Source organism: Miniopterus schreibersii, assembly GCF_964146895.1.
Source record: "Miniopterus schreibersii genome assembly, chromosome: 2".
Lineage (NCBI taxonomy): Eukaryota > Metazoa > Chordata > Mammalia > Chiroptera > Miniopteridae > Miniopterus > Miniopterus schreibersii.
In genome coordinates this window covers 116,629,042-116,656,648 of record NC_138102.1, presented here as the reverse complement: position 1 = coordinate 116,656,648, position 27,607 = coordinate 116,629,042, and the positions used below count along the sequence as shown (strand labels likewise).

The 27,607-nt window shown below is 32.4% G+C and overlaps 1 protein-coding gene across 1 annotated transcript in view; it reads left to right on the top strand.

Moving 5' to 3' along the window:
* LRRIQ1 (leucine rich repeats and IQ motif containing 1) overlaps positions 1-27,607 on the top strand; it is a 200,340-nt gene that overhangs the window by 13,658 nt on the left and 159,075 nt on the right. The window contains exons 7-9 of the mRNA XM_081131043.1: positions 2,106-3,740; positions 9,610-9,762; positions 11,097-11,247. Of these exons, the coding sequence (XP_080987169.1) occupies positions 2,106-3,740; positions 9,610-9,762; positions 11,097-11,247 (1,939 nt within the window). The remainder of the gene's footprint in view (positions 1-2,105; positions 3,741-9,609; positions 9,763-11,096; positions 11,248-27,607) is intronic.

Sequence of the window (27,607 nt, the reverse complement as noted above, 5' to 3'; positions counted from 1 at the left end):
TGAAAAGAGAATTAGAATCTATAATGAAGTATCAAATGTACATTCTAGAGTTGAAAAGTTCAGTATATAAAATTAAAAATTCAGCGGATATTTGACAGTAGATTTGACACAATAAGAGAGAATTAGTGAAATTGAAGTAAGGTCAATAGAAAATATTCAAATTAAGGCACAGAGAGGATAAAAATGGAAAAAACAGAAAAGAGCACAAGAAACATGTGATATATAGTGTAAAGATAAAAATGTATAATAGTAATCTTGGAAAGAAAGGAGAGAAAGAATGGAATAGAAGCAATGGGTCTGAAGAGATAATAGTTGAAATGGTTTTAAATTATTAAAAAAAAATCAATCTGAACATTCAAAGATGTTTAATGATCCCCAAGTAGGACCAATACAAAGAAGATTACACTTGGAAATTTAATTTTGTAACTATTGAAATTAAAGACAAGTGGGGAATAGTCCTAAAATGGAGCAAGAGTAAACAAACAGCTGACTTCTTAAATGAAATGATGGAAGGAAGAAGACAGTAGAATAAAAAATTTAAGTGTTAAGTGTTAATGCTTTTTGATCATCAGTGTTCTTTGAATCCTGAGTCTTACCTACTTTCTGGATCTGTTTTCATTTTCTATAATATGTATTAAAGCACATGTCTAAAAATATTTTTAAATGGCAAATTTTCTCAATCTTTGCATCCTTGAAAATGTTTTTGCTTTTAAAACTAAATGATTTGTTTTCTTGGGTTTACAATCTAGATTTATTACCATTTAGTTTTAACAATTTAAAGATATATTTTCATTGCATAGTTACTTAATTTTGCCTATTAGGATTTTTTACTTTTTACATTTATCCACATATATTTACTGGTATTCTGTTGTCTGCCAGGCACTTCTCTAAGTGCTCAAGATACAGCAGTGAATCAAATAGAAAATAACCTCTGCCTTCAGGGACCTTAGATTTCTTAGGGTTCTAACCTATTATTACCATTTATATGAATGTATTGTGTTTATGTGTCTGTGTGTGTGAGAGAGAGAGAGAGGGAGAGAGAGAGAGAGAAAGAGTGTTATGACCTTTTCTTGGTTTAGAAAACATTATTTTATTCCCTTCAATATTTCACAGTTCTTTATTTTGGAACTTCTACTATCATGTGAGTTTCTGTGTTGATCCTCTTTATACCTAAACAGCTCTGTCATATAGTTTATGTCATTATTTTGTATGTTGTTTTGGGAAAACATCTAATTTAGAAGTTTTCTTTAGGCAGTCAGCTGTTATGCCATTCTGTTTTTATTTTTGAGTCATTTTTAAAAAATTGAGCACTTACATTTTGTTTTTAGTGAGTTTATTTCTGTTTAAACATGTTTTTTTCCTACATTTAATTTATTTAGATTTATTTAGTTTAATAATTCTCTTTTCTCAGAAATTGGTTCTTCTGCTTATTAAAGTATTTTCATTGCCCCACATCATTTCTGTTAGTTTTTTTCTCAAATATTTGCTGAATTTTGTTGATCTATTTACTTTTGTTTTAGGATTCTAGTGACAATGATATTTTCTCACCTAAGTCCAAATTGTCTCATTTAATACAATATATATACTTATTAATTTTCTTAAGTTACAAAAGCATAAGATGTGTAACTAGGCTAATTCTTCACATTGCTTATTTGATGTTTTACCTTGCCTTCTTAATATCACAGTCTCATAAAATAACTCCTTGCTTCTGCAGCCCCTGTGCTAGTTCTGGGAGATTCCTTTAGCAGAACTCCCATCTCAGAAAAACAAAGTCCTTCTCTCCTACACAGATTTTGGCTTGTAGTTTTGCTTGCCTTTTCTCTGTCATTTTAATTTCATATTCTTTCTATTCTCAAGGAATTCCTCAGTTTAATCTGGGTGGCTTAGTGTAGCCATATCAGAGAATCAACTTATTAACTTGATAGAAGCTCCTAAATTCGAAAAAATATATATCCTTTAAAATAAATGAATTTAGTTTTTTAAGAGAATTTTATAGTTACTTTATTATTTCAGTTTTAGCATTTGTTTTTAATCTCATATTTAGATAATATTTTAATAGCATCACACATTTAATTTATGCTGACTACTACTTACCTTTATTTTAGGAGTTTATTAGAAACTTCCATTTGCAAATGGAAGAAGAAAGAACAAGATTTAAAGACCTACAGGAAAAAGAAAAAATGCGTTTATTAAAAACACAGCATAATGCAGCTGTAAAAATTCAAACTAAATATAGAGCATTTGTGGCCTACCGAAAATATGGCCCAGTCATAAAAGAACAAATAGAAAATAAGAAAAAGAAAGCACTAGAGTGGAAGGAAAAGGAAGCAAAAATACGACAGATGGAAGAAGAAAGACGAAAAAGATTTGAGGAGGAAAAGAGGATAGAAGAAGAGCTACAAAGGCAGAGGAAAGAGGAAAGAAGACAGAGAGAAAAAGAATACGAGGAAAAGAAGAGCATCCTGAGACGAGAAAAAGAGCAACTACTAAACAAAGAAAAATTAAGATTAGAAGAAGATGGAAGAAAACAGCTAATAATAAGCAGAGCATTAAAAAAGGGAGACCATGATGCCGCCCACTTACCTGTCAAAGATAAATCAAAGAATAAGGGTGAAGTAGCCAAAATGCTGGGGGGTGAAAGGTCAAAGAAGTGGGGAGCTACTTCCCTTCGGCTAGCTGAAAAGTTGGATAAGAGAGAGAATAGAGATAGTCAGATTGTGCCGAAAGACTCAATACAAGTGCAATGGAAAGAATCTTCATCGAAGCAAGCTATTTTGGCAGGATTTAAAATGGAAGAAAAAAGTGAAAACCTAGCAAAACAACAATGTTCAGAAAAGTTGGTCAAGCAAGAAAGCAGATGTGAAACTCTAGACCTAAAAACTGAACTGGAAAACCCACATCTGAAAGAACATGTGAAAGAACAGTTTCACCTGCAAGAATTAATCTGTCCAATACAAAAGGAGAAAACCATGAAGGCTGCCATAAATGAGACTATAATGCAAGAAACCCAAATAATATTGGGGCATAATCAAGAAATTAATGAGGTGAAAAACAGTGAAGCACAGAAACTAATAAAAAATAATCAACAGAGTAAGACACGAAAACTAGAAAAAGAAGACATAAAAGAACAGAATGGAACATCATGTGAAGAGGATAACATTTCAGTGATTTCAGTGAATCAAAAGCTACTGCCACTAAAGTTAGGACACTCTGAATATATAGGGGAAAATGTAATACTACAAGGAAAAGAAATTGATTTAAAATCTAAAGAAACTGAGGAGAATCCAAAAGGCAGTGCTCTGAATAGTGATGTAATTATTAATACCAGTGATGCTATGATAAATGTAGAAAGCAAACTAAACAATCAAAATTGTATTTTAGATAGACATTCTCCTTGCGAAGACTTGAGTGGCTATAATACAAAAAACGACTTGGTTTTAAAAGATGTAAACTCTCCAAAATCTCAGATTAGAGAAATTCTAGAAGAATGTCATGAAAATAGAGCTGAATGTGAGAGTGTAGAGATCTGCTCTCAACCAGAGTCAACACTTCTGTCTTCTATTGAAGAAAAGAGGCAAGCTTGGGTAAAATCTTTTAAACCCTGGTTGGAAATTTTCAAGCAAAATCAACAAAAGAAGATTGTGAAGAGAAAGAGACTTGTGAAATGCCCAGCCAACATAATGCCCCCTTTAAATACGCCTGAAATTCTTCAGTGTGGCCCTTGGAACACTTTACAACAGGTATTTTGTAATTTTATAATATATTGTCTTATTTAATTGCAATTGGTTTTCTAAATGTAACTTTTAAAATCTTAATAGAAGGCATATTTTATATTCAATAATTCTGTCCTTTAATCAATGAAGTTGCTAATGAAATATTGCTTCCATTTGAGAGGGGATGTATTTAAAAGATCTCAATTTTAAATTATTAAGGGCACCTTCTCCCTCAGTGAATAACCATTAAAAACTTTGATTTATACCTCAAAGCCTATGTTTAAGGACCCTATAGTCATTATTAAGTTTCTAAGAGTGGAGGCATCTGGGAAAGTAGGGTTGAAATAGAATAGAAAATTCCTGATATTCAGTTAGGAGTTTGCTTTAGTCTTGAGCCACAGCACCACCTTGTGGCTCCTTTTGGAATGAAATGGATTTTCCTGTACTTGAAAAGTGCTGTAAGAGAAGAGTTTATAACAGTAGAAGACTCTAGAATTTCTATAAAAACATAATTATTTAGTGATGTGCTGTGTAAACATGGTGGATATGTGCCTGAAATTTAAAATGGTTGTCACCAAATGCTACTAATTTTCTGTGTTTATGGAGTTCATAGTTTCAATAAAAATTAAGACAGAAACAAATGTGTAGAAAAACAGGGAAAAATATTTCAAATAGTGGGAACATCAGAAAGGACTTATGACTTAAAAAACATGTATTTGGCTAGGACCTGAAACTCAAATGTATTTAATAAAATTTGTTTAGTTTCTTCATATAGACAGATGCCTAGGAAAGGAAACATGCACATTAATATATATGCATTATTTTATTATTCCTCAGCAAATATTCATTTGTCTAATATGATTGGTCAGTATTTACTATTGGAACAATGAGGCATATACAAAACACAGTCTTTGCCCCTATGGCACTTACTCCTTGGTATTTCTTCTCCCACCCATTCCGTTCCTTCCCTGGAACTCCTATCAATTTACATAAAATGAGAATTAATCCTTCCTTTTACTTCTTAGAGCATAGAATTTCCAAACTGTAATGTGTACACAGGTCACCTGGGGTTGATTCTGATTAATTAGGTCTGATATTCAATGCTCTGCCTTTTTTCAGTGACCCTGGGTACCGCTGTTGGGGCTGGTCCATCAATTAACTGGAGTAGCAGTGTTCTAAAGGATCCTGTAGTCCTCTGACCGCTACTCAAAGCAACTATCTCAAACATTTAATTTTTCTTTGAAACCTCAAAATATACAGTATAGAGATGAAAAATATGTGTGAATGTGTAATATAAATATTTAAGTTTCATAAAATATCATCTTGTAACAAATCTGGCAGATGGCTATTGCGGTGTTTCAGAGCTGCTGTTGACCCATGGCTCACTTTATTACTTTGATTTTCTAATCTCTTATTAGTATCCTATCTTTGTTCTTATCTCGAGCACCCTTTGCAATAATTGGAAGGTCCTTCTGGAGAGAACCTTTTGAAAAGAAAAGTTTACTCTTCTGGAATTTTACTCAGTAATGAATTTTTTTTGCTTATATTAATCTCTCACTTTGAGCCGTTAGGACACAATCAGGTCTGCTTCTTGTCCATACTTCTTTACATATTGCCAGGCAAATAGTGGTTTTGATTAGTTGACTATGGGATGGATGAATGAAGGATGGATAAGTAAATCTAGCTGAATGTTCATTCTACCTCCAATTATTACTAACTTCACAATTTCAACAGAGTGTATTGACTACAAAGGAAATGAATATAAAAATTATTTGAGTGTAATTTAATAAAATACTAACAAACCCTGTATCAAGTAAGATCAGGGTTTAATTTTATTTCTGCTATTTACTGGCTGTGTTACCTTGTGCAAGGTTATTGATCTTTCTGAGCCTCAGTTTTGTCTTTTATAAACTGGGAAGAGCAATACCTACTTTATAGGATTGTTGAGTTTAAAATACTATATATGAAGAATACAGTCTAGGGCTCCTAATATATGCAATAGTCATTGTCAAATGTAGATCCCCAGTATCTGAAGAAAAAGCAAATGGATTTTTGAGAGCTGCGTAATAGCCTGTTTCATCAAAGAAGTTTGTAAGTTGAAAATGCTGGGCCATCCACTCTATGCAATAATATCACAAAAGAATATGACTGGAGATCATTGGTTATTGGCAACTAATATATTTTAATTTTTCTTAGTTTTACTGTTTTAACTTTTTAAAAAATTTTTGGTATTTTGTTCCTAGTGGTAACTTGCTCTAAATAACAACAAGAAAAAAAGGTACCAAGCTTAAGGAATTTTTTTTTTCTTGTTAATCCACACCTGAAGACATGTTTTTCATTGATTCTAGAGAGAGAGGAAAGGAGAGGGAGAAACATCAATCCATATGCACCCCAACTGGGAATTGAACCGGCAACCTGGATATGTGCCCTGACTGGGAGCAACCCTTTGGTGCACTGGATGATTCTCTAACCAACCGAGCCACACCAGTCATTTTTTAATACGACTTTATAATATGGCACAAATTATAACATTTTAGCAGCTGGTTGACTTTAAGACCACAATGTCTCATTTTCCTTGTACAAGGCAAAGTGTAATAAACTGGTGTTGTGATGGTACATGACTTACTTGAAGTTAGATTCTCTTTCACTTAATCCACTAATCATACCTCCCATTCAGCCTCTGCAGCTGATTTTTAAGTAATATTATTTCTTCAGGTTCAGTAGTTTGACATGTGGCACTGAACAGATGTTCTGCAAAAAGCAAAACATAGTCATTGCTTTCATTATGTACCACAAGCTGTCAAGGATTTGGGGAAATAGAGATGACTAAGTGGAAAACTGATTTGTGATCTTTTGGTAAAATACAAATAAATGAGCCATAGATTCTATAGGTGAACAGTGCATTTTAAAGTCATGAAAAATATTAATTTTTCAAATATCTTTATAGTAACCCTTTATAAGGGAAAGAAGCTGTGAATGCTATAAATATATATTTAGTTTTGCCACAAGGCTAGTGCAGTTTGTTCATTCATTTATTTTTTATTTTAACTATTTTTTAAATTCTCACCTGAGGATATGTTTTTTATTGTTTGTTTGTTTTTATTGATTTTATAGAAAGAGAAAGAGGAAGGGAGAGAGAGAGAAACATTAATGTGAGAGAGTAACCTTGATCGGTAGCCTGCCATAACCACCCTCACCTGGGATTGAACCCCAAACCTAGGTATGTGCCCTGACCGGGAATCAAACCCACAGCTTTTTTTGGTGTATAAGATGACACTCCAGCCAACTGAGCCACCCAGCCAGGGCTGTTCATTTACTTATTTAAGAAACATTTAGTGAATATTCACTATGCTTCCAGTTTCCCTTTTTCAGGTTGACCATATAGTAATGAACACCTATGAGAATTAATTCTATATTGACTAGTTTTTGGAGCATAAAACCATTTTATTTATTTGATTCTTATCATGCAGGTATCAATAAATGATTAATGTGAAACATTATTTTGATCTCATATGTTTGGATGAATCTAGAGTGGAATAGTAAATAAATTGTTTTATCATCAGGAAATTTTTAAAATTTTCAATAGAAGGGCAGAGGGAATATTTATGAACTACCTCATATTCAAAAGTAGATATCATTAACAAGGACACGGCAATGATCGTCACTCCTGTACTATAATTAAACTAGCAAATTGCACATCATAATAACCAGAACTTACTTGTGTTTATATATTTAATTGTAAGTAGCATATTATTAAATCGGGCAGAATAATATAAATTATAGGGTAAACATTTGTTACTATAAAGCTGCAGTTGTAGAGTTTTCAGTTTGTAAGTGCTCAATTCTAAATAGTGTGTTAATTTTTTAGTGTAGAATCAGTTTTCCAATCACAGAATATATAGTAGTTCTTTGTGGACAAATTAAATGGACATTACGCAGCAGTTATCTTGTCACAAATAGATGAATATTTTTCTTCCTAAAAAATTATAAAAATATTTGTTTCAAAAGTTGTTATAGATTTATTTTTCAATTACAGTTGACATTCAATGTTATATTAATTTCAGGTATACAACGTAGTGCTTAGACATTTATATTGTGTACAACATAGTGCTTAGATCATTACTAAAATGATCACCTCAAGTAAGTCTAGCACCCACCTGACACCATACACAGTCATTACAATACTATTGACTGTATTCCCTATGTTATATGTCACATCCCTGTGACTATTTTAATAACTGGCAATTTGTACTTCTTAATCCCTTTTATCCTTTTCACCCATCTCCCAACACCTTTCCATCTGGCCACCACTAATTTGTTCTCTGTATCTATGAGTTTGTTAATGTATTTTGATTTTTAGATTCCACATATAAGTGAATTAATATGATATTTTTCTTTGACTGACTTACCACTTACTTTGGTCTTCTTTCTTATTTTCATCGTAAGTCTCCCATCTATATCACTTTCCTTCTGCCTCATATAATGCTGTTGTCTCTGACATAGTCTCTCACTTTTGTTTAAGTGGGGATGGATGTATTTTACCCTCATTCTTGAAAAATATCTTCACCAATAAAAGATGTTTAGATTATGAGTAATTGAGAAATTCCTAAAATAATTATGAAACTAAAAACTTTTATTCACCCAAAGTTCTTAAAATATTGATTGTTGCTTTTTCTGTATAAGGGAGGAGTAGACAATCACTTCTTTATACCTTCATGAGCATATGGTCTTCCTATTCACTCATGTAAATATGTTAGTTCAAAACTTATAGTTTGTTATCACACACAGGAAATTTTGACATGAAGAGGAGTTAAGGAACTTAAATTTTTATACTTTTTCAGGCTTTTTCTGAAGCAATAATGCTTTCAATTTCAGCCGAACAATATTTGAATTTCTATTTAGATTATGATATATACTAGACTTCTTATGATATATACTAGACTCTTCTGATAATTTGTATTATTTTTTCTCTTACTCTTTTTTCTTTATTTTCTTTTTCATCACCATTTACCCCCTCTTACTCTCCTCTGCCTCCCAACCTCCTTTTCTCCAACAATCACCACACTGTTGTCTGTGTCCATGAGTCCTTTCTCTTTTTTCTTTTTTATTCAATCCTCTACCACCACCCCCAACACCACTATTAATTTTTAAATTGTTATTCTGCACATGGGAAACCTGGCCTTGGGAGTTTTGATGTGGCAATATGAAAGTACTCTTCTTTAAAGTGATTTATATAGTTATTTCAGTGCATAGACTCAATTATAGTGAAAAACCAACACGTTATTATGTTATTCCTCTGCCCTTTAACTTAGGTGAGAATTCTTGGGTTTAATAAGTGGAGTAATTTTTTGTAATCCAAAAATATTTCTATCTCACATTCTTGTAGAACATTAAGTATAGTCCTTAATATACATACAATAAATTTGAATACATTCTTTGATATTGAGTTTTCTTTAGTTAAAAATAGTTAAACCAAAAAGATAGAAAGTTCCTTAAGAAAAAAACGTAATGAAGTAATGAGTCTATAATAATATCTCAGTAATATGAAATATTGTAAATGTATGGTCTTCAAATGTTTGAAAAATACAGAAAAAAATTATGATTTGTTTTACCACAGATGCTATATGCTTGGGTATATTACATTACTTAGTAGTAAGGAATGATTCATACCTTTATAATACAGAAGACTTGTAATAGAATGGTGTTTTTATTCCATGGTTCAGTTCCCAACCACCCCAACGTCTCATCAACTTATGGCATCAGACTCAGACTTGAACCACAGAATCATCTCATTTAAGTCAGATCCAAGTGGAGATGATCTGTTCAGATAGAGTTCTCTGAACTCAGAGATCATTATTGTTAATGTTATGCACTCCATTTGTCTTGAATTCTCTAGGTTACAAGGGTAACATTTCAAGATTTGCCAGGTTGTAGCCTTTCCACATTGGCAGAGTGTACAAATCTTCAGCTTCTGTCTCTTAGACGCTGTGGATTAACTTCTTTGCACAACCTGAATAATTGCAAAAAACTGAAGTACATTGATGTACAGGTATGTCCTCTGTTCACATTATTTTATCTTGTAATAAAATATAAAAGGATTCATCTTAGCATTTCCAAAATGAATATTTTGAAAAAAACAAAACAAGAAACATTTATTAAAATAACATGTAACTCATGTTGTGAAGATATCAAGGGGCAAAATTTCTGAGACCCAGAGAGGAAAAATGATTAGGCAGTGTGACCTGGAAACTATTTATCTCTATTTGCAGATGATTGTTCTTGTTACTTTTTGCTATGTAATAAATGACCATATTACTTAGTAAATTAAAACAGCACCATTTTATTTGCTCATGGTTCTGGGGACCATAAATTGAGGTCAGGATTGCCTGGGCATTTCTTCTGCTTTATATTGTGTTGACTGGCTCTCTTATTATGTAATTTGCAGCTGGGACTGGAATGTCTAAAACACCTTCTCTCTATGGTTGGTACCTTGGGAGGTTATCAGTTCCTTAATAAGGACTCAGTTTTGCTCCATGGTAATGTTTTTCTATGACTTTTGATTCTGCCCACTGGGCTTTTGACTCCATCCTCAATGCATAGTTCCTTGTCCTTAAGAAGTGTCCTATTTCACAGCTGAGAATTTTTCTCAACCAGTTTCTTTCCCATAGAAAGTGGGGGGTGGGGCACCTAAAGGTTCTTTTCATTTTGAATTATATTTTTAGTTCAAGCTGGTGGTGCTTTCACTAATATGATTTTCTTTTAAAACATTGTAGGATTTCTATGCTTATTAAGTTCACTCCGTTAGACAAAGGCTATACTCATAAATATTTTTTGAAAGGATGCTGTGGACTATGCCATTAAGATTTGTAAAGTCCATTTATCTTTCTGAGGTTTTAAAAAAGAGAACTGCTGTTGCATCCTTGACACATGATCTTGACACTGAAACTTATATATATGTGTTTGTGTAGTAAATCTATAAACCTATATATGAGATGTGTACTTAATAAATGATATTAGTGTTATTGGGAGAGAAAGGAACTGAGGAGGGGAAGTGGGGAAATTTCAACTTTTTCAGTGTTTGTTCTTTTTAAATAACAGTTTTATATAGGAACTATGACCAAATGTTAATTGTTCATTTAGATTAAAATATCTTGTTATATGATCCTCTGTTTTCTATATTTTAAAAGATTATTAATAAATATAAAATCGGTTAATTATTTATTAGATTACTAAATATTTTCATCTAGATAGTATAACATTCTGCATGCTTATCTTAAAGTTAGAGATTTAGATATTTATTTGGATGTTATACCTCATCCTCTTTTTTTCTCTTTTTTAATAAACCATTGAAATAAAATTAATTATATTTATTCTTTGTTTTAGGAAAATAATATTGAGACTATCGACTGTGAAAATTTGGAAAATCTCTGTGTTGTTCTTCTTAATAAAAATCAACTGATTTCTCTGCATGGTTTGGATGGCTGCACTAATATCCAAGACCTTGAACTTTCACATAATAAAATCACTCGAATTGGTGAGAACAATGGAATTTTAATATGTAGACATTTATTTCTCATGGTTATGTTTTGTTTCATTTACTCCTTTTCAAGAATAGGTCACCATCTATTATTTGTTTATTTTATTCATGCCATACTTATTTAATCTTTTATCCTGATATATTAAGAAAAGAATAAATTTTATTTTTTTATTAATTTATATATATATATATATATATATATATATATATATATATATATATATATCTTTATTGATTTCAGAGAGAGGAAAGGAGAGAGAGAGAGAGAGATAGAAACATCAATGATGAGAGAGTTATTGATCGAGCCCACAACCTGGGCATGTGCCCTGACCAGGAATCGAACCCCGATCGCCTGGTTCCTAGGTCAATGCTCAACCGCTGAGCCACTCCTGGCCGGGCAAGAAAATCAAATAATTTTTAATGTATACAAAAGGAATATACTCCCACCCCTGACAAATGGGTAATTGTTAATAGCTCCTGCTATTAGTATATTCACCTCCCTGTTCCTTTTCTTATAACCAGTAGTGATCTGAGCTCTACTGGGGAATATAATACTTCAGTTTGGTGCCATCATATTTTTATGGATCCTGTGCTCTCTGGTGGGAACTGTCTTCACTGTTTAAGGCCAGCCCTTCTATTTCTATAAATATACATGTCAGTCTCCTCTGGTACCTTACTCCATCATTTTTCACCTGTCTTATGTCAAGTTCTTCCCATTGTCATTCATTTCTACAATCACCTCATCTCTCTTACACTTTGTTGTCAAGTTTTGGAGTGTTCTTTTCTTGCTGTCACTTGTTACTACTCAACTTCTCTCTTCTACCGACTGAAATTCAACTGACTTCTATACTGTTTCCAGCATGTTAATTCTAAAATAAATCTTACCTTTTTTACTACCTGGCTTAAAATTCCCTGTTTTTTTATTTTTATTATTTAACTTGTGAAATTCTCAAGGGACTTAATAGGGGCTTTAATGATTAATGAATAATTGAGGGTTGCCAAAAAATCAGGAACTAGATAAAAACTTTACTCTGGTACAATACTAATGGCTTAAATTTTCGGATCCCCCCCAAAAGTACTATCCTTTCTACCTCCTTTGTCCTAGAAGCATTAGGAAAGTGATCTGGACCAAAATATCAGGGAAGTGGTGTGGGAACAGATGGGAAGTAGAAGTGAGCCAGCTTTCTGTGCTTAGACCTGCTTCTACTTAGGCCTCCTTGATATTAGTTTCATTTGTTTGCTTTTTTTTTTCTTTCGTTTTGTTAACATTGAAAATATCAAACAAAATAAACACATGAAGATTCCATATAACCATGTTCAACATTTGCTTCATTGTTACTTTTTTTTCTTTTTTAAAGCAAACTCCAAGATTATATAATTTCTTCTTTTCATGCTTCAGGAGATGGTTTTTAATAATATGGTCCATTCTTAACCACAACTCACTGTGACACCTATTAAAAATTAATGATGATACCTTGTATCAACTGATAATACATAATCCAATTTTTATTATTATTACAAAGTTATCTGAGTTTATTTGAATCATAATACAAGCAATTACCACATATTACATTTACATAGCTGTTTGAAGTCTCTCTAATCTGCAGCAATCCTCCCACTTTTCCTCCATGCCACTGATTTATTGCAGAACCTATATTAATTGTCAGATGCATTTATATGGGTTCTATCATTTTGTATTCCTATCACTAATACATGTTAATACCACTTCTGCTTTCTTTTGTTTATGTTCTTTTTTTATTTTTCAGTTAAATATTTAATTTCTTTATCCTTTTTCACTGTTGTTGACATAAATCTGTCTATAAACTTTCCTCTGAGTACTACTTAGTCCATAACTTCTGATATATAGGTATTTTCATCAATTCTACAATTTTATCATGTATTTTATCTTTTAGCTAAGATTTTAAATTTCCATATAGAAAGGACTTTTTGTTGTTGTTATTTTTTCTAGTTTTTATTGCATTATAATCAGAGAATGATTTTGTGCCATTTCTGCTTTTTGGAACTTACCCTGATTTTCTAATTTGTGGTCGATTTTCAGGAATGTTTTGTGTGTTCTTGAAAAGGAGGTTATTTATTTTTATTTCAATATAGAGTTTACATTTTCATTTTTAAGATCTACCTTAGTGATCACTTGTTTTAAGTATTTTATATCTACTTGATCTACCTTGGACTGAGGAGTTGAGGTATTTTAAATTTGTCTGTTTTTTATCAGCTTCTTTTTGTGTATCATTTGGTTTTCACTTAATGAATGTTGCTCCATGCTGTTTCATAGATATTCCTGTGTTATCTTCATTGTGAATTTTAGCCTAGAAAATTATATTCCCCTTTTCATCTCTTTAACGCTTTTGAGGTTAGATTCTTCCTTGTTTGATATAGTTTCTTTTTGTTCATATAAAAAACAATGTTCTTTAATCTTTCTGAATCACTTTGTTTTAGGTATGTACTCGTAAATAGCATAGATTTGTATTTTATTTTTTGATCCAAGCTTAAATATTTTCCCCCTCATGTAGACCGTGACCATTTGCATTTATTAATTCAGCTTACATAATTGGCCTCAGTTCTGTCATCACACTCAGGATAATGCTCTCTCTTGTGGAGGCCTGGTTGAGAATACATGGGCTCTTGCACCACTAAAGCAACTTCACTTCTTGCTTATCCATTCTCTTTCCCTAGGATTCCCTCCGTACGAGTGGATTCAGCCTAGATTATGTTGGTCCTGGATACTTACTTATTGCCCCTCTTAGAAAAAATTAAGCTTGTAATTTATTCCCCATTTAAACTGGAAGGATAGCTTGTGGGTATTTTTATTTCTTTTTGTTCTTTATGGAATTCTGGAGGAAGTATGGGGAGAGTTGGACATAGGCAGTCACAATCATCTCCCATTTCTGTAGATATGAGGAAAATGTAGTTGTTAGCACAAAGCAAGCTTTTGTTTAGCAAACATTTTGAAGCACACTTTTGAAAATAGTATAATGTATAATATATTTTAATCTGTTTATTTGCCTCTGTGTCTGTGTTGCCTGCTCTCGGACCACTCATGGCTTCTCCATAAGGAAATACTGATACTTTTGATACAAAATTTTTACTTTAAAATTTCAATTTAATATACATATAGAAATACTTTTGTTGTTGTTGTTGGAATGAAGGCAAGTGCATTGAAATGTATGTTACTGTATTGCCACACAGCAAAGCAAACTTGAAAAAAATTAAAAGGCTGTTTGTAAGAAGAAATGCCTGAACTCTTATTCACTTCATTTTCATTGCCAGCAGTGCTGTATGGGATTTTTTGTAGCCAGTGGATTTCCTGGGATAGGATATCTGCAAGATTTATGTGAAAACTGCCATCGTATTAATTGATGTACCTGAGGTATCTCTATGTAGTACAGAGCAAACAAGGTAAAAGACATCTTTGCTGTCTGTTGGTTACAATGAAACCCTGTATTTATTGAGTGTGAGGAGAGTATACATGAGAAAGTAGATTTTTTGAAAACCAATTGGAGTCTGTTTTTAATCTTCAGAAATTGCTTACAGAGATTCTAGTTGAGCTAAGTGAAAAGCATAGATTTTGTCTTTCAATGATAAATTGATGCTGAGAACTCTTATGAAGGGGCACAAAGATAGATTTGTGTTTATAAGTTAATAAGTTACCATTCCATGCTATATTTCTTATTAGGTGAAATAAAATTGGAAGCAATACCAGGTATTTTATATTTGTGGTTTCACGTTTAATTTGTTTCTAATTCTTCCTAAGCTATAGCTATTGCAATAGTTAATAGGTAATGTTAGTGCTAATTATTCTTTTTATTAGAAAACATTGATGCACATTTTTATTTGACCTTCTTTACATTTAAGTGAATGAGAATAGCTACTTTATCAACTTATTTAAGGCAATTTGTTGGAAATTATTCGTGCTGAATATTTTCTATTCTAATTAAATTGTTTAATTATAGAAATAGAAACACACTATGAAATTTACTTTTTAAAAGTAATTTAAAATTTAGTTCTATAAATGAAAATTACAAAGTTAATATATTTTTGTTATTGCCTTTAATGTTTAAACATATCGTCTACTGTGGCTATGGAAAGAGATGGTTTTAATTATTATTAATCATAACTAAAATATAAATTAAAAATGTTATTTCTCAGATATATATTGATGTACAAATTATTCTCTGGCCAAATATAGTAAAAAATAAACTATCATATTGGGGTATGTAGGATCATATAAATATTGTAGTAATTTAAAGAATACTGTGTATTTTTTCCTATAATTTTCTATGATTGGTTTTATATTGGTAGCAAGTTTTTGATTATAGAATATTTTTATTTAATCTTGAGTTATTTTAGCATATTTTCAATGCACAAAATAATAGCTTTAAGTTTATTGAGTTCATTAGGTTGATGATTTTAAAGATGGAGTTATTTTAGATCCAGAGACATAGAAGCAAGCAGCAGACTGATGAATTTCACAGGGAAGGGTGTGTGTGTTTGGGGGGGGACTTATTTTAATCAAATGAGATTTTATTATACTTTTTAAAATTAATTTAAAATGTTTTATGATTTTTCTTTGAGTTACATGACTATCTTTTATAATTCAGTTAGTTTGGGTGGATCACATTTTAAGTGTTAAGGAGTGTTCTATCTTTATTATATTTCATTCTTTTTTCCCCCTAAAATTTCCCGCATGTAAATTTCAGGCAAAATTGGTAAAACATTTTGCTTCGTACAAGTAATGTGGAAAAATATTTCTTGAATGGATGCTGCTACAGTGATTATTAAAGTTTACAAAATTGGTCTGTGGGAAATCTTTTGTATTTTGAGTTAGTATTTTTGATTTAGTTTTTCAATGAATAGCCAAAGCAAATGAAAAGTAGGTGACGTATACTTTGTAATCTACTTTGTTCCTCCCATTTTTATGTCAGATTTTATTGAATATCTAGAAGAAATATTAGAAACGAAATTAATTTTGAAAAAAAAATTGAGGAATGACAAAATTGTTTTAAGACTTTTCTTATAGAAAAAATACAAGTTAAAATAATATAGTAAGAGATAACCTTTTTACCACCTGGCATTGTTTTATGTTTTTTATCCATATCAATTCATTTAGTTTTCCTAGAAATGCTATGCGTTAGGTACTGCTATTTTTTTTTTTTTTTTTTTTTTTTTTAGGTAAGATAACTGAAGCCCATAGTTTCAGTAAATTTTCTGAAATCACACAGTTAGTAAATCATAGATCCAGGATTTGAAACTCAGCAGTCTACTCCTGGTACCTAATTTTTTAATTCCTAGTACTACTGCCTCTAATAAATATGCATTTAATATTTAAGATTTTTACTCTTTTTTGTTGTACTGTAGTACAATTCTTTATGCTGAAAAAAGTAATGATTTTAAGGTTTATTTATTAATGAATTTACTAATGAGCAAATTTAGAAAGCACTTATTATGTACCAGTACTTTTCCAGGCACGAGAACACTGCACTGAAATATTGCTGAGGATTCAACAATAAAAAAATACAATTAAATATCCTGATTTTCACCAAGATTATACTAGTGATAAATATATATAGAGAGAGAGATTAGGGGTAAATTGCTATATATCATTTATTGAATATTGGTCAATATGAAAGAAAGTATGATTTTAATGTGTAAGAGCAAATAATTACTTTTATTTTCTCATTGATGAAGCTTCTGATCTGCTATTTTAGGAAAACTTTAATCTGGAATAAATGTTTTTTTAATGTCAGCAATTAATTTGTTCATTTATAAGTTTCAGGTAATACCTTCCTAGGAAATATCATTGTAAATTGATAGAGCTACTAAGAAGTTTACTTGTTTGTTTATTTATTATGCTGCCTTATTTTTAGATCATATTGCTTTATGGAAAAGTGACACTAGTATATAAGTATGAAAGGTACTGAAATAGTTCAGCACTTTTATATAGCTTCATTACTATGTCATGGCTCATAAGGGAATGTGCCTGAGTTAATTTTTGCTACCAAATGTTGTCTTTGGAACTTTAGAAAAATAGCAAAGTAAAATGAAGATCTGGATATTTTGCTTGTAGAAATGTCTTTCATTATATACTTAGTGAATTCTTTGGATTCCACTAGATGGTGCTAACTTACTCTTTAGATATTTATTTATTTATTTAATTTTTTAAGTTGAATTTATTGGGGTGACAATAGTTAATATGATTGTACATTAGAGTTACCAGATTTCAAGTGTACATTTCTGTGATACATGACCTATATATTGCATTGTGTACCCACCACCCAAAGTCAATATATTTATCACAATATATTTGGACCCCTTTACCCTTTCATACCCCCCCTCCACACCCCTTCATTCTGGTAACCCCTATATTATTGTCTGTGTCTATGAGTTTCAGTTTTATATCTCACATATGAGTGAAATCATATGGTTCTTAACTTTTTCTGACTTATTTTGCTTAGCATGATATTCTAGAGCCCATCAATGTTGTCTCAAATGGCAGCATTTCATCCTTTCTCATGGCTGAATAGTATTCCATTGTATATATGCATCACATCTTCTTTATCCAATCATCTATTAAAGGACGCTTTGGCCATTTCCTCATCTTGGCCACCATGAATAATGCTGCAGTGAACATAGGGTTTCATATATCTTTGAGAATAAATGTTTTCAAATTTTTCAGGTAAATACCCAGGAGAGGGATTGCTGGGTTATATGGTAAGTCTAGTCTTAATTTTTTGAGGAACCTCCATACTGTTTTTGGTAGTGACTGTACAAATTTATAGTCCCACCAGCAGTGAATGAGGGTTCCTTTTTCTCTACAACCTCTCCAACACTTATTATTAATTGTCCATTACCAGATGGCTTCATTAGTGAATTCTACCAAACATTCAAAGAAGAGTTGATTCCTATTCTTCTCAAACTCTTCCAAAAAATTGAAGAAGAGGCAATAATTCCTAACACATTTTATGAGGCCAAAATAACCCTGGTACCAAAACCTGGCAAGGATAACACAAAAAAAGAAAACTACAGACCAATATCTCTGAATACAGATACAAAAATCCTAAACAAAATACTAGCAAATCGAATACAGCATTACATTAAAAAATAATACATCACAATCAAGTGGGGTTCATTCCAGGGGTACAAGTATGGCTCAACATTAGCAAATTGATCAATGTAATGCACCATGTTAACAAAAGAAAGGATAAAAATCATATGATCTTATCAATAGATGAAGAGAAAGCATTTGATAAGATACAATACCCACTTGTGATTAAAACACTCAATAAAATGCTGATAGAAGGAAAGTACCTCAACATAATAAAGGTCATATATGATAAATCCTCAGCTAATATCATACTCAGTGGTGAAAAACTGAAAGCTTTTCCTCTAAAATCAGCAGCAAGATAAGGATGCCCAAACTCATCACTCTTATTCAACATAGTTCTAGAAGTCCTAGCCAGAGCAATAAAGCAAGAGAAAGAAATAAAATTAATCCAAATTGGGAAGGAAGAAGTAAAAGTGTAACTTTATGCAGATGACATGATCCTTTACATAGAAAACCCTAAGTACTCTACCAGAACACTACTAGAAACAATAAAAAAATACAGTAGAGTTGCAGGATACAAAATCAATGTACAAAAATCCACTGCATTCCTGTATGCTAACAATGACATTTCAGAAAAAGAAATGGAAAATATTATTTTTGCAATTCAACAAAAAGAGTAAAATACCTAGGAATAAATTTTTAATTCTTTTTTTTTTTTTAAATATCTTTATTGATTTCAGAGAGAGGAAAGGAGAGGGAGAGAGAGAGACAGAAACATCAATGATGAGAGAGTCACCGATCAAGCCTGCAACCGGGCATGTGCCCTGACCAGGAATCGAACCCCGTTCTCCTGGATCCTAGGTTGACACTCAACCGCTGAGCCACACCCAGCCTGGCAGGAATAAATTTAACAAAGGATGTGGAGGATCTACATACTGAAAACTACAAAGCATTTATTACTCTAAGTGATTGAAAAAGACACAATGAAATGGAAAGATGTTCCATGTTCATGGGTTGGAAGAATCAACAGTTAAAATGACCCTGTTACCCAAAGCAATATACAGATTTAATACAATCTTCATCAAAATCACTATGACATTTTTTCTGCCCTGAGAAGTGTGGCTCAGTTGGTTGGAGCATCCTGCTGTATACCAAAAGGTGAAGGGTTCAATTCATGGTTAGGGCACATACCCAGGCTGCAGGTTTGATCCCCATTTAGGGCACCAATGGGAGGCTACTGATGGATGTTTCTCTCTCACATCAGTGTTTCTCTCTCTGCCCCCCTCTCTTTCTCTCTCTAAAATCAATTAAAAAAATCCTAATGACATTTTTTAAAGTAATAGAATAAAAAAAATTCATCAGATTTGTATGGAAGCACAGAAGACCTCGAATAGCCAAAGCAATGCTCTTTAGTTTTGAAATACAACACAAAGCTGAAAGGGACTTTACAGATCTGCCAGTCCTGGCTTAGACTTAGTTTACAGATGAAAAAACAGACCCACATAGTTTTCATCTAACTCCTGGCAGAGGTGAGGCTAGAATCCAAGTTTCCTGATTCCTGTTTCAGAATTCTTGTTTCCATGCAACATGTATGATCCTGGAGGATTTTTGCATTGAAATTAAAAATTTCAAATGAAACTCAGCATGTTTGTAGTTGACTGTCAAACATGTCATTGAGCAGCTAAAGGAGATAGATGCTTACCAAACACTTATTTAGGAAAAACCTCTAGCCTAATTTACCATTTTTAGTTTGGCTGTTCCTTACAAGTGAGTTGTTGTTGTTTTTTCTTCTTTTTTCCCTACTGTGGCAGGAATGTTTTTGAGACCATTGGCTCATTTCTGTGGGAGGAATTCTTTGAAATAGATATTTGTAGCAAGTATATCCAAATGCTAATTTTGCCATGGGCAAGGGCCCTTTGAGGGATAAACACATTTGGCTTCAGTTTTATTTTGTGGGACCTAGGAAACTTTTAAAGAGCTAATAAAGAGTATATTGAAACAGTAAACTCAAAAATATTTATATTTATTCTTTAAATTTATTATATTTAAGTCTTTTGAAAGAGGCTTTTAAATATATATTTTTGGGCTATTGTTTATTTTGTTTTGTTTTGTCTTGGCTGTGGAATGGAAGAAATATCAGAAATTTTGACTGAGAGAAAATAACTTTCTTAGATATGTTGAGGAGTAATGGTACTCTAAAGTAAGGCTTGCTGTAAGTCTATTTTGCTCAGGTCTCATCCTTCATTTAACAGCAAAGAATTTCTAAGATTAAAAGAGGAAGAGTGGCAACTTATTCTAACTTACTTCCCCTGTAGATTTTCCCTTTTTGATCTAAATGCATTGACTGGGTCAAATTACTGTTAATTCAGTTGTGTATGGATGTTTATTCAGTGCGTGTTAATACCCAATTCCTTCTTCAAGGGTCAGCCCAAACATTTCTCTTTGAAGTCTTATTGGGTCACCAGTTATAGTTTTTAAACTCCGTGTTTTCATTGAATATAATTGTTAGGAAACAACAGTAGCTATCATTTTTAGTATCCAGCATGAGAAAGTGTTATACAGGCTCTATTTAAAAATATTTCTAGTCCTCCCAATAACATGAAATCACCCCACTTCACAAATTAAGGAACAAAGACTCAAGGAAATTAACTAAGTTGTTTATATTAATATAGCTAGTTTGGGAATAGGCATGTTTATTGAAATTCAGGATTGCCTACCTCAGAGCCTATTCACTTTTCATTTTACTATACAGCCTGTTGATTAAATGGGGTACTGAACCTGTTAGCAGAGCCGTGGAGAAAATTATATACGTGACTCCCATGGTGATTGTAGATTATCTTTAATCTGCTAGCCAGTTTTTTGCCTTATAAATATTTTTGAGGCCATGCTATTTGGTGCATACATATAACTGTTAAATATTTCTGTTAAAGTGATTGATTCAATCATTTGTAAATGTCCCTTTTCACCTGTATTAAAGCTTTCTGCCTTAGTCTTCTGAGTCTGATATCACCAGACTAACTTTATTTTGGACTTAGGACCCTTGAGCAATCTTAGAAATGATTGAGGACCTCCCTCAAATGGCTTTAATTTATGTTGGTTATATCTATCAATATTTACTATATTAGAAAAAGATTAGAAAAATTTTGTTTTTATTAATTCATTCAGAATTTAAAATAATAAAGCATTTGCACCTGTGCATTCATAACAGTTTTATAAATTATAACTATATTTTTTAAATAAAAAGGACTAATGAGAAGAGGGTCATTGTTACCCATATTTACACATCTCTTTAGTGTTTTGATTAACACAAGACAGCTGGATTTCCATAGTTTCTTCTCCATTCAGTTTGCTATAATATCATACTTCATGTAGCCTTTGGAAAACTCCACTATATGCTCTTTTTAAAATTGTTGTAAAATATTTTTTTAATTGATTTTAGAGGAAAGGAGTGGGAGAGAGACATCAATGATGAGAGAGAGTCATTGATCAGCTGCCTCCTACATGCCCCCCACTGGAGATTGAACCCAAACCCGGGCATGTGCCCTGGCTGGAAATCGAACCGTGATCTCCTGGTTCATGGGTTGATGCTCAACCACAGAGCCACACCAGCCAGGCCACTGGAAAAACTGAGAGTAAAATTTTACACTGGCTCTGGAACAACTGAGAGTAAAAAAGGTAAATAATGTCTTAGAATTATTATGAACATAGATTTGAGTCCATAGAACCTTAATTTTATTATTTTATTTTTAAAAAATATATGTTTATGGATTTCAGAGAGAGGACGGAAGGAGGGAGAGAGATAGAAACATCAATAATGGGTCACTGATCAGCTGCCTCCTACATGCCCCCTGCTGGGGATCTAGCTCACAACCCCGCGCATCTGCCCTGACTGGGAATCAAACCTCGATCTCCTGGATCATAGGTCAATGCTCAATCACTGAGCCACCCTGGCTAGGCTCCATAGAACCTTTAAAAGCATCTCTAGGTGCAGGGGGATTCCTCTGTATCACATTTGGAGAATTACTAATTTAGTGTTTACATAATATATCTTTTTCTGTTCTTTTATTTATAATATTTCTACAAGTTCTATTTATAGTATGTCTCTTTTATGTAATGTAAAAATATGTTGTCTTTGTTATTATTTTATCAAGGCTGCCTGACAAATTCTAACTTTGATTTTTAGCAGTTAGTCCTTAATAATCATTTGTGTAATTCAATAATTAAGTGCATTTATTGATATATTTGAGTTTAATTTTACACTCTTGCTATTTGATTCTATTTGTTCTGTTTTGTTTTTTTCTCTTTGGTTTGGTTGAGGTTTTAAATTATTCAATTTTTTCTTTCTATTATATTACCAGTTTTATACTATTATTTTACTATTCTTTTGGTTTACTATAGGTATTATATCATGCCTTCTTGATTTACCAAATCAAAATTTATTTTGTACTTTCTTTTTTCTAAGCCAATGTTAAAGTCATAGAACACTTAAACTTCATTAACTCCCTTCCAACTTGTGTGTGTGTGTGTGTGTGTGTGTGAGAGAGAGAGAGAGAGAGAGAGAGAGAGAGAGAGAGAGAATGAGTTTGTGTGTGTTTGGAATGCCTTAAGACATTATTATTTTATAAAGTCATTATTTGGATTTACCTACTTTTTAAAACCTTTCCATTGTTCTGTATTTCATTTTTCACCTGCCATATTTCTTCTAGTGCATGTCTGCTGGGATGAAATTTTTTTCTGATTTTATTTGGTTAAGTATGTTTTTAACATAGACACACACATACACATTTGTGTATGTATGTATTTTTTGAAATAGACTTACCATTTGGCATATATTTTGCATTGTGAATATATTCCATTTTATACTGTCTTTCCCTGTTTAAGCTGATATGTAACAACCTAATTATTGATCCTTGGAAGATAATATTCTTTTCCCTTTTTAAGATTTTCCTTTTGGTCTGTTGTTTTCATCAGTTTATTTTGATGTTCCTACTTGTGGTCACCTTAGAATTAATTCTGTTTCAATTCATTGTGACTCTTAAATCTATGGGTTGGTGTCTTTATCCAGTGTTGGAAAATTCGAAGTCATTTCTTTATATGTATATATATGTATTTATATGTATATGTATGTATATGTATGTATATATATATGTGTGTGTGTTATCTGTGGAAGTTGGGTATCCCTTTCCCCACTGAGTGCTGGGGGTGGTGTCCTTATGATATCTCAAGAAAAAGAATTTTCTGTGACTTGCACAGGAGGATGAGTGATTTTTATTTGAGAGGAATTACATCTCTGCATTTTCCAAGTCCCATTTCCCTTAGTCCAGTTATAGAAGAAGTGTAGTTAGGTCTTCAGTAGACCTAGAAGCAAAGCCAATGTTCAGAGTTTCCATTCCATGTTGCAGCCTGGTTCAGTTCAGCATCAGGCTAGTTGCAGTCCATTAGTCCATTGTGTGTGGGGTCCACATGGTCATGAGCCATGTGGGTGGATGCAGGAGAGCAGAAGCATGAGAGCCTTAAAGCCAGGAGTCCACCAAGAGAGCAAACTCCTTTGTTTAGGGAATTAAATATTTCAAATCTTCCCTTGATTGCAGTGACCACGCCCATTCTCGCCAATGAACTCTGATCCCAGATGTGACTGACAGTAAGAACTTACACTCGTCCCCCCAACTTTCCTGGGCATATGTCTGTCTTCCTCCCTGTGCAGTCCCTTCCCCCAGTGATCATCAGGGAATGGACCGATGACTCCCTGGGGAGTATAAAGCTTTAGCTTCCCGGTGAAGCTGTCCGAATGACCTCCCTATATTTGGCCTTCCCTTTGCTCCTTTCCTATTATTAATTAGGTTAATTACAATGGTATCATATATCTACAGAAATATAGATCCCCTTATAGCCTATAATCCTTTGATACTTTTATAATTATACTCATAATTTTTTATATTTCTTTTGCATCTCTATGCACCACTCTGGATGTTTTATTGTGACTGTTAGTTTATTAAATCTCTCTTCAGCTGTGTCTAATATATTCTCTAATCTGTCCATGGAATCTTATTTGTAGTTATTGTAGTTTTTCAGTTTTAGAATTTCTTTGCTTTTATTTAGCACTCAATTACCATTTTATAATATCTAATATGTAAATTTTTATATTTTAGCTTTTATTTTATGTGTATAACAAAGTTTTGTTAATTCTGTGTTTAATAACTTAATTATCTGATTCCCTGTGGATGTCTTCTGTTTTCTGTTGCTTTTGTTGGTTTTTGTTCACACGATGTTATGTACGTGCTTTAATTTTTTATTATTTTGTAGTCAGAGAGCACTAAGAAAATAAAACTGTATAATTCATTTGAGGCTATGATGCTGTTGTTTTCTTCCAGAGATCTTTACTGTTTGGAGCTACAAGCACTAGCAATCTCTATGCAGCTAAATTCATACATATGTTGATATTGAGACTATTTAAAGCTGAGTTTCAGTACTTTGGGAGCCATTGTATACTTGGATTAATGTGTAGCACATGGAGGTCCCAACCAAAAGTAAGGTAGGGATTCACGAGGCTTCCTTCTCTGAGAAGAGCCCCGGAGCCCACATTTTGACTCCCTAGTGTTGCAAGCCATTCTTTTTTCCTAGAATTAATAGATATCCTAAGTAATGTGCTCATTTCACTTTTTCTGGAACTTAACCCTCTTCTTCTATATTATTTTAGTTGTTTAATGCCTTGAACAGATATGGCTATATTTTATCATTTTTTTCTAGTTATCAATAAAGAATTGGTTCTAATTACTTACCTAATCCATTATAGCTGTAAACAGAAAGCCTTTGCTACATTTTCTATTCCCCCCCCCACCTTGTCTTGTTTTGAGTTGAGTGCTGTGTGTTTTTTCTTTCATTTCTTCTTTTTTCTTAATTCCTTTGATAGCTACATATTAATTAATTTAGTGGTCACCCTGGAAGTGATAAAATGTGCTCAAGTCATCTCAAGTTATTTTATATCCCTACCTCAACTTTCCTAACATGTATATGTTTTTTCATTCAGGATTTTAAATGCATTTTTATTTAACTCTTCGTGGACTATATTATGGTTATTTTATAAAGCCAAAGTTTGATTATATTTGCCCATATTTATTGCTTTTATGCCCTGTACTCTTCTTTCATTTAAGATCTTAAATCACTTTTCTTTTCACTGATATAGATCCTTTAAAATTTCTTGTAGTAATAGTTGGTGGAAAATCCTACCAGATTTTGTCTGTGAATATCTTTGTTTAACATTCATATTCGAATAATTTAACTGACTGCATTTTTCTAAATTGAATTTTATTAACTTTCAGTAATTTGCAAATATTGTTCCACTACTTCTTAACTTCCACTGTTGCTATTAAAATTCAGATGTCAGTTACATTTCTGGAACTTCAGAGAGTATTTTCTATGCCTTTTTAAAGTATTTTTTCCTTTATTATTGCTGTTATGCACTTTTACTCTGATGTGTCTTGGTGTGGATTTCTTTTTCATTCACCCTGCTTGTTTGATGCAGTTAATAAATATGTGACTTGCACTCTAATTTTATTTGGCTATTTGTCAGCCATTATCTTTTCAAATGTTTTTTCTGGTCATTTTTTTCTCTCCTTCTGAAACACTAGATATATATTATCTTCTGATGCTAGCTTTTATATTTTTTATATTCTATCTTTCTGTCTTTTTGCTGTCTCTAGATAATTTCTATATATCTATATTCCAGTTGACAATTTCTAACTTGCTATTAATCCTAGTTATTGAGTTTTTAATTTCAATTAATTCTAATTTCCATGTGGGTCTAGTTTTCCTGGAATAAATGCTTTCGTTAACTCTTATTTATGGCACCTTATTTTATTGTATATTTCATGTGACTTTTTTGTCACCCATTTATTTCCCTTAAAATTTAGGCTTTGTATTTATTCTTTTATATGGGGTGAAAGTTTGTTCTTTAGAGAGGATTGATTTTTCAGATGCCATGGAACACAAGTAATCTAGAATCATTTGTGCTACATTTTAGGGGGAAGTTTTCTGATCATGACTAAAATGAATTTTAGCTGCAAACCTATGAACGAATCAGCTTGTGTTTATTAATTCAAGGGGTAGATTTCCAGCCCCCTTTTGCTTAATACTGAGATTTGAGACACACAATTTAATTTCCTGTCCTCTGGTTGGGTCTTGGTGATCGGGCTTCCATATATATGCATGTGGGATTGTCTGTTATACTTGTCTACTATAAATGAATTTTGAATTTTGCCTCCTCAGACTGTAAGGCTATAGAAATTGGTCTTCATGTTTATCAGATTTAACAAATTTTCTCACACTGAAGACTGCCTTTACTGTTCTGCTTATTCTCTTTGCCTGCCATATTTATTTAGATTTTGAACTGAGAATTGTTTACTTTCTAAACAAATCATTTGGAAACATTTTTTAAGATCCCCTTCCAGTTTTGTCAGTTATATCATTTTTGTTATTCAGTAATTTATTAAAACTTGTGCTTTTGATTTATCTATTTTGGACAAAATGAACTACTCTTTAAGGAAGTAGAATAAATTAGAATATTTGTACTTTCTCCAATCATTTTCCCATCACAATTTTTATTACATTGGGATTTATGATGCTATTTATGTTTGTTTGTTTTTTTAAATATGTCTTTATTGATTTCAGAGAGAGGAAGGGAGAGGGAAAGAGAGAGATAGAAACATCAATGATGAGTCATTATTTTTAAATTTTTTAATTTTTTTAAAATAATTTTTATTTTTGTTTAAAGTATTACAGATGTCCCTTATTCTCCCCAATGACCTGTTCCCCCTCCCCCCGTTCCTTTCCCCTCCCCAATCATTCTCCCCACCATTGTCCGGGTGGAGGGGGAGAGAGTAACCAAAGAATTTATATGCATATATGCACAACCCAAGAGAGTCATTATTGATGGGCTGCCTCCTGCATGCCCCCTACTGGGGATCAGGCCCACACCCTGCATGTGCCCTGACCAAGATTTGAACTGGGATCTCCCAGATCCTAGGTCTGTGCTCAACTGCTGAGCCACGCCCGGCTGGGTTATTTATATATTTTTTTTAGTTTTTTTTTTTTTTTTTTTAGCAGCATTAGCTTTGTATGAAAATGGGTCATTACTAGTTCTTTTTACAATTTTACTTCTTTCATGTTCTACTTGTCGGGATTACACAGTTCATTAGTTCTTTTTAAATATTTTTTAAATGAGCAAATGGATGCTATATTCACTGAATTCTTTCACATTTGAGAATATCTGTCAATGCCTTCATATTCAAATGAGTA